Raw genomic sequence first — 13,775 nt, 5'->3', positions numbered from 1 at the left:
GCAAAACTTTCTGCCGTACATTATTTGGTTCATTAATATCTGTGTTTCAGCCAGGGCGGTCACATCTTCGACCATGAATCAGTATGCATATCACCATCAGGGGTAGCGCGAGCACACAAAATCAACGGGTCCAATTTAATTTTTCTGGACCTTTTGGTACCTGCAAAACCAACATTTAAGGGGTCCAATGAGAATTGAAGGAGTCGATCTGTCCGAAATTCTAAACTTTGGAACTTGTCAAATATTCCAGTGAAATTATTAGTGTCGTTGGCATATGGTGATTTGGATTATTTACTGATCTTTTTATTTTTTTACTTTTGATCGACGATTCTTATACTGATTTACACCTCCGTGCATCATAAAACTAAGGAGTCCATACAGTTTTTATCAGACCCTTTCGTCACTTTCAACTTGTAATTTAAGGAGTCCAAAATGGCCAAAATCAAAAACAAGGAGTCCTGACGCGCAAACTCCTTAAATGCGACCCCTGATCACCATTTGTTGCTGTTGTAATGTAATATTAATTCTTTGGTCCCCATCCAGATGCTGAACATGCATATGATGAGCAGCAGTGTATAATACAATACCAGAACTCAAGGAAGCATATTTAAAAAATTTTAAAATAGATTTAATTATAGTTAGTCTATGAGACTACCCCAATGGTTTCCCCTTTAAAACACAAACACTCCCACAGTGTTTGACTGTTTGTATAATTTCGAGGGGAAACAATTAGGTACTCTTTGTTTGCTCAGAGTATGACTTTTTCTTACCTTTATCGTCACTTTTACTTCCTTGCCACGGCATTTTGATTTTCCTTTTCTTTTTATCATCTTCTATTGGTGTGTTTGGAAGCGGTTTTGATGCGTGGCTTTGAGGCATGGTGTTAACGTTACTGGTATATCGCATAGGCGGGGCTGGGGGATTATCACCCATCATATTGGTGATTTGTTATGTTCCAACAAGGGAATCTGTGTAGTAAAAAGAGAGAAAAGTACATTTATAATCTAAGGCAAAAGTTCTGCAGGCCAGGCTTTGTGGCCAATGAGCTACAATGTAAAAAGGATAAAGGTCACACCAAGTGGATGTGATAATGTTGATGGGTACAGTGGCGTAGATTTCTTTTTGACATTGGGGTGGATGGGATGGGAAAAAAAGTATAAGGAATCCAGCACCTTTGGCGACAGAATAAGTTTATGGTACAAATACATTTTTGCCATATTGAAACTAAACTGGTGAAAAATAGTACAAAAGTGGAATGAATCAGCGCGAAGTGCGCAAAAATTTGCGCTTTGGGGGCTAAAATGTCCAATGAGGTTAATTTGGTCAGAACCCCACATACAGGCATCAACCTTGGGGATGAATGTATGGGCCATCCACCCCCTGGCAAAATATTGGGGGATTTATCCCCCCATTCCCCCCGGGATCTACGCCTATGGATGGGTACCAAATGATAATGATTATTGCAGTTATTTGTTGTTACTTGTTAATTAATATCATCATACACATGTACATACATCCCGTGCTAAGACTACCTAAGCTTGTTGTTGATGCATTATTCACATGCAGAGTCATACATGTAGCTTCCATAGCAGCACACTATTGCTCCAAAACACAACCTCCCAGTCAGTCTGATCAGGTTGACTTAGAAACATTATGACTACATGCCATGACTCATTAGCATCAGACTAGCTTTATAACGAGGCTCTAATTAATTAAGAGTCACAATCACTACACATCACAATCTATGCAGCTGAAAAGCCTTGGTCTGATGTTATAGCTATATGGACATCCGATGGTTATATTATATATTGTTCATTTCCAGCCCTGGTTTTATAAATACCTTATCTTTAACATCCAAACATTGCATTGCAAGTATTAACCCTTACACCCATAAATACCACAGAATACCATGATGAAAAATTCTGCGCATGCATGCATCCCAGGGTCTGCGATGACGCAATCACCCTAAGTGTCAAATGCTCACGGAATTGCTGGCCGGACAGCAAATAACCTGTGTAGCTCCCGATCCGCGATCGTGTGGTTGGCATGCGGGGGGTCAAAGGTTCGAATCCCGGGGGTGCCAAGTCAAAAATTCTTCTTCTTCACTTTTTCGGATCTTCTGTGACTTCCGATAGCAAAAAACCTGGGTCAGTGTTAGGGTTAGTTAAGATGTATTTTTCCAGATTAGAGCCTATGTTCACCCTTACACCCATAAATACCACAGAATACCACAATGAAAAATTCTGCGCATGCATGCATCCCAGGGTCTGCGATGACGCAATCACCCTAAGTGTCAAATGCTCACGGAATTGCTGGCCGGGCAGCAATAACCCGTGTAGCTCCCGGTCCGCGATCGTGTGGTTGGCATGCGGGGGGTCAAAGGTTCGAATCCCTGGGGTGCCAAGTCAAAAATTCTTCTTCTTCTTCACTTTTTCGGATCTTCTGTGACTTCCGATAGCAGAAAACCTGGGTCAGTGTTAGGGTAAGTTAAGATGTATTTTTCCAGATTAGAGCCTATGTTCACCCTTACACCCATAAATACCACAGAATACCACAATGAAAAATTCTGCGCATGCATGCATCCCAGGGTCTGCGATGACGCAATCACCCTAAGTGTCAAATGCTCACGGAATTGCTGGCCGGGCAGCAATAACCCGTGTAGCTCCCGGTCCGCGATCGTGTGGTTGGCATGCGGGGGGTCAAAGGTTCGAATCCCTGGGGTGCCAAGTCAAAAATTCTTCTTCTTCTTCACTTTTTCGGATCTTCTGTGACTTCCGATAGCAGAAAACCTGGGTCAGTGTTAGGGTTAGTTAAGAACTTAAGATGTATTTTTCCAGATTAGAGCCTATGTTAACCCTTACACACCCATAAATACCACAGAATACCACAATGAAAAATTCTGCGCATGCATGCATCCCAGGGTCTGCGATGACGCAATCACCCTAAGTGTCATGCTCACAGAATTACTGGCCGGGCAGCAATAACCCGTGTAGCTCCCGGTCCGCGATCGTGTGGTTGGCATGCTGGGGGGTCAAAGGTTCGAATCCCGAGGGTGCCAAGTCAAAAATTCTTCATCTTCTTCACTTTTTCGGATCTTCTGTGACTTCCGATAGCAAAAAACCTGGGTCAGTGTTAGGGTTAGACTGTATAATATCATGTGTGTAATTGATATGCACTATTCTTAAACACTTGAGAACGTTCCTGCAATCTTATTGGTTCTTACCCGTGTGATATGACACAATATCACACGGGTCAGCGCGTGTGCATCAACGGGATTCAACACGAATTTACGCGATACGCGTACTCGCTATTTGAACCAATCGGAGGCGCATAGCAACAACGGGACTGATCCATTTTAAGCCCTAGGTATTTCCTTGTAAAATGTAGGATTTAATTTGATCAAAATTTGTAATACTAAATGATATTTAAAAAAGTGTTTAAGAATGAGAATAAGGTATTGTTTTTACCCGCTGTCGTAGCATTCTATCGTCTCATATAACACGGGCGACATCATTATTTTTGGCATAAAACAACTAGGCTTCACCGTTGTTTTACTTAAAATAATGATGTCGCCTCGTTTATATGAGACGATAGATGCACTCCAGTGGCTAAAACCAATACCTTTGTTCTCTAAACATACCCCACATGTGTGCTTTTAACAAGTCCACAGAATGTACAATGCTGTAAAAAATTCTTCTACATTTTGTGTAATGTATACATGTACAATGAGCAAATCAGTAAACCAAAATGACCAATTCCAAATCACACAAATTCTGTTGGCATAGTAACATTACTCTCTCTATTGTGTGTAGTCGTACACTTAACTTATGATTACCTGTGTACATGTACCTATAGCAGGTTGTACAATGTACATAATTTGATATGTGACACGATCTGGTCCATGGGGGCCAAAGGAGGCATTTTTGAAAATTGAGTTACTATAATTATTACATTATACATACAATAGGCTATCATTTACTGTTCAAACGCCAAAGGTCTAGCATACTTGGTTCTAAAGTTATGAAGTTTTTTGATGTCTATTTTTTTTATGTATTTCATTGTTTTTTGCTCCATACTTTTACCTTTATCTCAGTTTCAAATTTGCCGCCTTTGGCCCCCATGGACCAGATCATGTAACATATGTACAAAATTGCAAACCCTCCCTCTAAGTTAATTTCAAAACTGGTGAAATCAGCTACACACAAATTGTGTATACATTATGTAAAATGTTCATGTTCAAAGCTTTACTTTTTAAAGACCAATTTTGAAATATAAACATTTCACATTCACCATCAAAGCATATATATGATATATGTATGCAGAGACAGTTTCATTTTCTTTCATTACCGTAATTAAAGTCAATATTCCATACATTGCACCCTCACATTTATGTTCATGTATGCATAATTGATTTGAGCATTGAGAGTGAGCAACTTGTTCTTCATCTTTTAAATGATTAATTAGCAATTGAATATTTGAAAAGGTCATGGTGATCATATAATAATCTCTATGTTTCGGCCCTCGACATATAAACCGAGAACCTGCTTTTGTTATCCATTTAAGCAGATACTGTTACTGTATTACTTTTGTAACCAACTGATTCAATGGCATTCAAAAACATTAGTCTCCTAAAAACAAATTAACAGTCTGCTAGTACTCGGAGACCTTGCACTTCAGTAGTACTGGTACTAATAATAGAAATATGTGTCACGTTTTACATGTACAAGCTAGGATTTGACAAGTGCCCATCATTTTCACCAAAACTGCCTGTCCAAAATTTGACCTTGAAAACATAAACCAGACCTCTGGCCCTTGTGGAGGTTCAGTCAGTTCAAATATATAGCCTTAATGTATCAGTCAAGTCTTGTTTTGAGTTCACAGAACTTATTCAAGCATTATCTTTAAGATTCAGCATATGTCACAGGTATTAATATTGCTTGTCCCAAAAATGATGGGTGGCTAGCTAACATCCTGCAATGTGTTCCAATTATTGCCATGGACAATAATTGGAACACATTGCAGGATGTTTACTGCCATGGCAGTCCTACACAACCTTCAAGAAAAGTGGCAAATACCAAGTATATCAATTACACTAATGTCAATTAGTAGATAATTAAATCTGGTCAACCAGAAAAACTCACTTTTTGGTCAGATGGAATCACCGACGTTTCGGCCAAAACCTTTCACACTAATGTCCTAAAACATTTCATCCAATTTTTAATTTTTGCACCACACACATGGAACAGCGGAAGACTCACCTTACATGAAGCATAGAAGAGATCTTTGACAGAAGAGAGTAATTCAACACCGCCACAACACTACAGAGGTGTACATGTATACATTATACTTCCAACATATGGTTTAAATCCATGAATGCTTTATTGCAAAACTAAAGTATATCTCTCTCATCCATGTGATCCATCACAATAACTCTTTAAACTACCTGACTCTATTCTTGGCCCGCTGAGCCGCACCCGACCGAGATCCAATCGACAAAAATAGGCAAACATACGTAATTCCGGCATTTACTGTCAGCCTGCATCAGGGTCGTCCTTTAAGGTTTAGCTTGGCAAGAAATAGAGCTCTTCCTTGGTTATCTTGATAGCAAGACCTTTGGGTTATCAACGACCCCCTGGCATCCTGAATGAATTAGTAGACCTGTGAAAGGGCCACCAACATTTAGATACTTCATCAGATTAACATTATCCTGTCATGGCTAATCAGATGTCAATCGTGGTGTGATCAAGCAAAATCAGTCTCAAGTCGGGCATATTCAATTTTCTACATGATTGTATACTTAAGGCATTTGCAAAGCTACATATTGCAGAAAACCAAATTGAAATTGAACATTTAGTACCAAAGATATGAACAGTTGAAGTGTTTCCAAAACAATATGCAACAAAATAAATTATTTGTCTTTGTTTGGCTATATCTGAAAATCAGTGTATCCGACTTCTGACTGATTTTGCTTGATTACATCACAACTTTTGTTTTGTTTTTTGTTTTGTTTTATTTCTTCTTTAACCTGGGACACTCAATCAGTTGAAAACACAATTAATCATCTGAGGCCCAGGGATCAATACAACATTTACATAACATAATTATTAAAGGCAATATCTGTGATTTGCAAAATCAACAAATCCTTTTTATAAGACCAAAAGTGAATTATTTAAAAAAAAAAGTATAAATACACTCTGGTCACTTTGCAGGGGAGTTTTCTGTACCGGAACAATTTTTGCAACACACAACTGTACAGAAAATCAGATTTTTTCAGGGAGGCGTTTATCAGTGATTTTTCAAGGAAAAACTCACAAAATACGACTTAAGGAATTCGTGAAATATGACTTCCCTGTTGAAATTCAACATGGCGTCAACCATACAGGAACCACATATTATCAGAAAATACTACAAAATTGAAAGTGCATTTTTATGCAAGAATGCGATTTTGCCGATTCTACTCTTAATGTGGTGATCTGATGAATTGAAGCATATATTCTAAAAATTAGTAAATGCTCTGAGCTTGTTTTAAACAGATTAATTGAGTAGCGTAAAGTACACGGATCAATATGCCTTTTGTTTGGAGCAACTTGGACACACGGTTTCCACAAAACATCAATTTATATTTTCTTTGTATAGTATTGTTTTTATTTTAATAATGAGCCAATATCAGTGAAAAGCCTCATTAATATTTTTTTGAAAATATTTTGCTACAAATCAATGCATAAATGCTCATGGTACTTTTATTTTGCACACTTTTGCCTTGAAACTTGGTCAAAGTGTTTTAAAATATGTTCTAATGTATATAATCTAGCCACCCTCTAATTTGCATATTTGCATAATTAATGAGCTAATTTGCATAATTAGCTAATTAATTATGCAAATTAGGGCAGCTAGTTAGTTATGCATAAATTATCTGGAAGTCATTAGGAACAATTTGACCAAGTTTGAAAACAATTTTCTATTTTGAAAATAAAAATGCTACAGTATGAACATTTATGCACTGTTTTTTAGCAAAATCTTAATGAGCACTTTCAAGACATATTGGCTCATTTGCAACCCTAGATCATTTTCCGTTTTTTTACTTGGGTTTCATTGAGAGTGGCTGCACCTCGAAGATGAATTTTTAGCAATAGATAAAGTGACATCATTTATCAAAAAAATGGTGAAAAATGAAAAAAGTTGATTTAAATCAGTGATTAAAAAAAAATCAAGTGATTCATCAAACAACCCTGTAAATTCTTCAAGTGATAAAATCTGTTCCATGTCTTTGTGAAAAATGTTCAATAATCTCCCCTACTTGCTCTATGCCTGACCTACAGTTAAGAATGCCACTTGGTTTCACTCAAAAAAACCTGAAACTGGTGAGAAAAACCCCCAGAAGCATGTGAATGCATGCCAAAAGCCCCAAAATGGACTCACAAAAAACCTGAATTCAGGCTAAAACCTGAAAAGTAGCATCTCTGAACTTACTCTATTTTAAGTCCCACTGCTGCCACCATGTTGTAACATGGCCAAGAAGATGACAGTCAAGAATTAGTCCTGCTCAGACAAACCATAACTTAAGGGGGTGCTACACCCCTGGTCAATTTTATGCCTATTTTTGCATTTTTCTCACAAATTATAGCACATTGGTGACAAGTAAGATGCATATTATAGGGACAAGGACTACAACTACTGCACTGAACATTCAGCAACTCAAGGCAAGTAGTTATTGATTTATTGATCAAATACTGGTTTTCCCTCATTTTTGACTTCTAACTCCACAACTGTTGTCTGTGCCGAAATAAAATTTCCAGTGCAGTAGCTGTAGTCCTTGCCCCTATAATATACATATCTTACTTGTCACCAATGAGTTATAATTTTTGAGAAAAATGCAAAAATAGGCACAAAATTGGGCAGGGGTGTACATGTAGTACCCCCAAAACCCTAACACAACTAAAACTCAGCAAATCCAGGGGTAGACATACATGTAAGGAGCGATAATCAGCTGGCCTTCGGGCTAGCTTTCATACTGGACAAGGGCAAGTCCACTGGCCCAGATTCTACTTCATTGTGTTTCTAATATTGTAACATGTCATAAATTCATAATTATGCCAAAATCCCAACTGGCCCATCCAGACGGAAAATCTCTTGGCACGACGAGAAAACTACTGGCCAGGGCCAGTGGCTAAATCGACCCCTGAGTAAATCTAAGTGAGGAAAACCACTTCGCCCAATCATGCAATGCATCGCATATGATGCCATGATATTACATGTATAACCCCAAGTTATATACCCACGGAGTTGCTGACCGGCCAGCGAAACCCAAGTGGCTACCGGTCTCATGTTCTTCTGCATGGCATGCGAGGGGTCCCAAGGTTCAATCCTGGTACCAAGTGACTCTTTTGTTACATGTAATTTGTAAATTACTTCTTTCCCTTCCGAACCTCTGCGCCAAGCTGTTATATCTCCTATCATTAAGAAATCTTCTCTTAATCATAATGAGCTCAAACATTGCAGGCCTGTATCCAATGTGTCTTTATATCCAAACTCATTGAAAAGGTTGTAACTCAGCAAATAACAAATCATATCAATATGTAACTTCGGTGAAATCTATCAAGCCAACACAAGTACTGAAACTGATGAATGTAAATAAACTCAAACTGAACAGTGACAAAAGAGAATTTTTCATTGCTGGATCCCATTATCGCCTTCAAAAGCTTCAGAATCTTGAACTCAAAGTTGGCAAAAGCATTATATTTATAAAACCATAACCATCTCCAAATGTTCATAGCCTCAGGGTGATTTTTGACAGTCATATGTCTATGACAAAACAAGTAAACTCCATTGTTTCCTCTGTCAACCTCCAGCTTTGCAACATCAGAAGAATACAGCATCATTTGGATATGGACACTAAACATCATGATGTCCGGGCCCTTTAAATACTATCGTGTTTGGACTATGGTAACAGCCTTCTCTATGGACTCAAGTCTCAAGATCTTTGCCACCTTCAATCACTTCAACACAAAGCCTCCAAGCTAATTTTCTAGCTCTGTTCCTAGATGCAGTAATCCAAGACCTCTCATGAACAATCTTCAGTGGCTTCTGATTAGCAACCGCATCCATATCAAACTCTGTCTTCTGATTTAGTAGTGCCTGACTGACTCTGCTCCGCGATACCTCATCGATTCAATTAGTCCTAAGCCAACACCTTCCAGTGGCCCTGTTAGTGTTACAAGATCTGCCCTGGACAGAACTCTCCTAAACATTCTCATACCTACTCGTACCAAGACCGCCTGAAATGATACCAGTGAATGAAGCATTTCTAGATGATGTGTAAGACCTTTTTAGCCTACGTCTTGTATCCTACTATTGGATTGTTGAAACAAGAAAACCTAATCACGAATTCACTCACCTTTCTACCGCCTTTCTACACCTCCAGTTGAAATAAAACTCAAAACTTCCTGTGTTATTCCTCAAAACAACATATAACTTCATTAATTAATAAAAAAAATTGAAATCCTAGTATGACCCGTTTAAAATATCAAAAAATTTTCTCAAGAGCAGAACGCACATGTCAAAATGGCGGCTCTAACGAGGCTTCCCGATTGGCTGATACGTCATCGAATGTGTATAAAATTAGTCTCAGGCCAGACTGTACAGTGTATATGGCTATCACGGGTTTGTTATTAGGATCAACGAACGTCAGACTGACACAATCTGGTTGTGTAGAGACTATCATTGTGACGCCCACGTTGGAGCCCAGCTGGAACCATTGGAGTACGGAAGAAATATTCATTAACGGGACTGAAGCAATGTGGCCATTTCTACCGGGCAAGTACTGGGTATTTTTCGACACAGAGACTGCTACAAATTCATCTAAAGTTAAGCAAAGGGTTGGGGATCGCATTTTTAACTTTGCCTAAACTGTTTCGGAGTCGGTCGCTAAAAGTAGACCATTTTGGGGGCTGTATAACTGTATTTGGTGTACATGCCACGCAGGGTCAGCCTTACGGATTTTCTTTTGCATAGCAAAATTGCTATGCAAATTTTAATTTGTGTAGCAAGTTTCAAATTTTGCATAGCAGTTTTGTTGCACTTCAAATTGCTGTTGTAGTTGTTGAATCAATCATGGTTCGCAACCGGTCAACCACAGTAGTGTAGACCTCTTAGACCAACAGTGCCAGTGTGGGGGATTATTTAGAATTATATTATCCTACAGACAGTATCTCATTAATGAAAGTGGAATGTGAAATTAAGGTATAGGTATTAAATATTATTTGTGTTGTGCATTTTCTTATTTACTAAATTGTGAACCATTTAAAAAAAAAATGTATTTAGGTTAATTCATATCAAGATATGACAACTTACTGTTACTTCATTGAAGTGACAGTCTGTTGCCATGTCAAATGATGAATTAACCAATCAAGGGATCACAGATTTTCAGGCCTCTCCTTGGCCTTTCCTGTGATTCCTTCACTCTCACTTATGATTTTGTATGTATTCTAGCTTTTTGTAATTTGATGAGTGAAAAATAATAAATGAATGAATGAATGAATGAATGAATGAATGAATGGTATTTTGTATTTATATTACATCTATTATCTATGTAACCTAAAATCTCACATTAATAATAAAATATAGTACACATACTGACATACATACAAAAAAATAAAAGAGAGTGATAAAATCAAAAGTTTAAAATATACATTTAACTAATTAGTGAGATAAATGAGATAATTGACCCGTTCAGAAACAAACAAAAATAATTTAAACCATTATTTACGACACGGCTACTCGTTATCACGGTATCACCCCTATCAGAAAATGATCCGACCCGATGGCATGTACGACGCATGCAATATTATGGTTCCGTACATGTGCCTACATTGTACATGTTCAATCTGTGCTGCACATATGCAAATACTATGGATGGGTATCCCCGTGCATGCGCTGTAGCGCAAATGATGATAAAAACAAAGCGATGTGTCGAGTGAACTCGCGAGTATTTTATATCAAATTCCGGTTTCGGAATGTAAGCTTATCATAATTCGGAATATTACATGATTAAATGGACCACTGACATGACAAAATAGTAAGTTGTAAATTTAATCGGAAAGAAATAATAGTGTTCCCGAGTCAAGAAGTTGTGTAGCAAATTTGCTATGAATGTTCAAATTTGCATCGCTGTTGTGCTTGATTGCATAGCAAATTGCGATGCGATACCGGCTAATGCGGACCCTGATGTCACGTTTTGAACAGAGTAAAAAATGACCATTACTTTATAGTTGCGGAAGAGACTCGCTTTACCACGCAGCAATACTTTGTATTGCATGCGTGAGCCACACATATCCCATACCCACATTTCCTTACTCTTACTAATCCAAATCCCACCCCTGCCACCACTGTGCAACATGGCTGAGAAAATTCTATTACTGCATTGATGCAAAAATTAAAATCAAATACCAAAGACTATATGGTCTGCTCAGCCTCAGAGTCAGTTTGAAGCTAAAATATGCATGTTGTGTATTTACTTTTGCAATGCTTAAATGCATAAAGAAATATGACATGACATGTGATGCATGCAGACTTTGATCTTTCCAAGAATGTTCCTTGATAAATTCTAAACACACACAGGGATCCAATCATTTATCATTCTAAAAAGCTAATTACGGTAGATAGTTTTGCTTCCAGAGAAGAACAGCACTCTTCACTCAGCCTCAGAATCAGATGTGTGTGCCCTGTTATGTTAATGAATAATTAATGTTATTAATATTAACATTGAGCGATATAAGCCGGCTTTGATGAGCGCCGCCGCTCTGCGACAATCACTTCTCTTGGCGCGCAGGATTTATATTTATTGGAATTTGTGTTAAGGGGGTACTACACCCCTCGATAAATTTGTGACTATTTTTGCATTTTTCTCAAAAAATAATAACACGCTGGTAACAAAAGTTATGTATATTATAGGGGCAAGGAATCCAATTACTACACTGAAATTTCAGTGACCCAAGAGAAGTGGTTTGATACTTACATGTATGATAGAAAATGAGGTACCGCTAGGATGTACCTCATTTTCTATCATATTTACTGAACCGCTTGTCTTGAGTCACTGAAATTTCAGTGTAGTAATTGGATTCCTTGCCCCAATAATATACATAACTTTTTTTTACCAGTGTGTTATTAATTTTTGAGAAAAATGCAAAAATAGTCACAAATTTACCACAGGGGTGTAGTACCCCCTTAATAATGTTATGATTGTCAGACGATTGAATTAGCCAATCAGAACATCACTTCCGCCGTGTTTACGCTGTCCATGTGTGTACGCTCTCAAAATGTAAACAACTGTTGTTCTTCTCTGCCGCAAAATGTACGTGAACAATGTATTGTATATGTGTTATGCAATGTATGTCTATGTACTAGTAAATATTCATAACCTCATTAATAAACGCGATGCGTGCGATCCAATCATATTTTATTATTTGTGAAAACGCGAACGCAAATCGAGGTCATTAATATCTCACAATTGACCGCAAAATGCGTAATTGTTCCAATGTCGCACACAATTGACTTCTGCGTGCGCCAGTGCGTCCAACGAACTGCTTGCTGCGCTGGCTGGCTGCCGTATTTGGATTATGGCGCTACCATATTTGCACAGATTCTGATACGCACTTTTTGTTATTGGTCGCTTTGTTTTAGCCTGATCGATTTTGGGAAAGGGAAGATGTAAGAATTGTTTATTTTTACAAACTTTTGAGGAAAATTTTGTGTTATTTTGTAAAGTTAAAAGATCAAAGTGACGGTTATGAATGAGGTTAATAACTTTGCATCGGTTATAAACTTATATGTCGGGCATTGTGAAAAATCTAAACATTTTGCTTTGGACCTCGAATATCCCTCGGGGCTGCGCCCTCGGGATATTCCTCGGTTCCAAAGGCAAAATGTTTAGATTTTTCACAATGCCCTCCAAATAACAGATGCGCAGTTATTAACCTCTAAGTAATACATTCAACATTGTACAGTCATGACAGTACAGTCAGTGTATGGAAAATTACTTCACTTCCGTAAAAATGAAAAACTCACGAATATAACAAAACTACAGGCATAATGACTAAACACTGACTTACCACTAATTTAGTAGGTGCAAAGCTACCTTCTCAAACAATCTGACGTCCTATCTCCGTCAGAATAAGAAATACGGACAAAATTTCTAATGGCCTAAATGTCCACAATCAAAGACATTCATTCAGCCACAGGAAGTCATTACATGTGCGCAATTGACTTGCGCAGTGGTCAAAAATGAGTGCGGAGTGATAATCAATTTATAGTTCGCAAATAAATAGGTTTGCTTTCATTTCTCTTTATCTTTTTTCGTTATTTCAGGCAGTCAATTGTCACCATTTTAATTACTATTAACTTTCTATTATCTTAAAATGATTATGAGTCTTTGTTTAGGTTAACATTTCGCTGGTATGCTTCCGCGACACCGGGCGCGACACACCCGGAAGTAAAGGCTTACAAGAAACTTCTTGTGCAGCGCCTTGACCTCCTGTGCCCTTTGTGCTCTCTGGAGTAGTCCTGCAGAAACATGTAAAATATCAGAAATATTGTGCAATTTTCCAAAAAAACATCAAATTTAGCTCATTTGTAACTTTTGATGTGCTGAACAAATCTGAGTAAGGGCTAAAATTATTTCTTTTCAAGACGGCCGGCAAATTCAAAATGGTCACTCCTATGGTAAAATTACAAATTTTTGCATCTTATAGTAATCAATTGTGCTAATTTTTCACCTTTTC

The 13,775-nt window shown here is 37.9% G+C and overlaps 1 protein-coding gene across 2 annotated transcripts in view; it reads right to left on the bottom strand.

Annotated features, from left to right (window-relative positions):
• The window catches only part of LOC140155207 (serine/threonine-protein kinase PAK 3-like), a 40,474-nt gene extending 27,217 nt beyond the window's left edge, over positions 1–13,257 (bottom strand). For both annotated transcript variants that reach the window (XM_072177948.1, XM_072177949.1), the window contains exons 1-2: positions 13,107–13,257; positions 771–968 (exon numbers count right to left, since the gene is read on the bottom strand). In XM_072177948.1, coding sequence (XP_072034049.1) covers positions 771–936 — 166 coding nt within the window. In that variant the 5' untranslated portion in view covers positions 937–968; positions 13,107–13,257. The remainder of the gene's footprint in view (positions 1–770; positions 969–13,106) is intronic.
• Between the last annotated feature and the right edge of the window lie 518 nt (positions 13,258–13,775).

Source organism: Amphiura filiformis, chromosome 6, assembly GCF_039555335.1.
Source record: "Amphiura filiformis chromosome 6, Afil_fr2py, whole genome shotgun sequence".
NCBI classification, from domain to species: Eukaryota; Metazoa; Echinodermata; class Ophiuroidea; order Amphilepidida; family Amphiuridae; genus Amphiura; species Amphiura filiformis.
The sequence above is the reverse complement of the archived record's forward strand: the minus strand, read 5'-3'. Positions and strand labels throughout refer to the sequence as shown.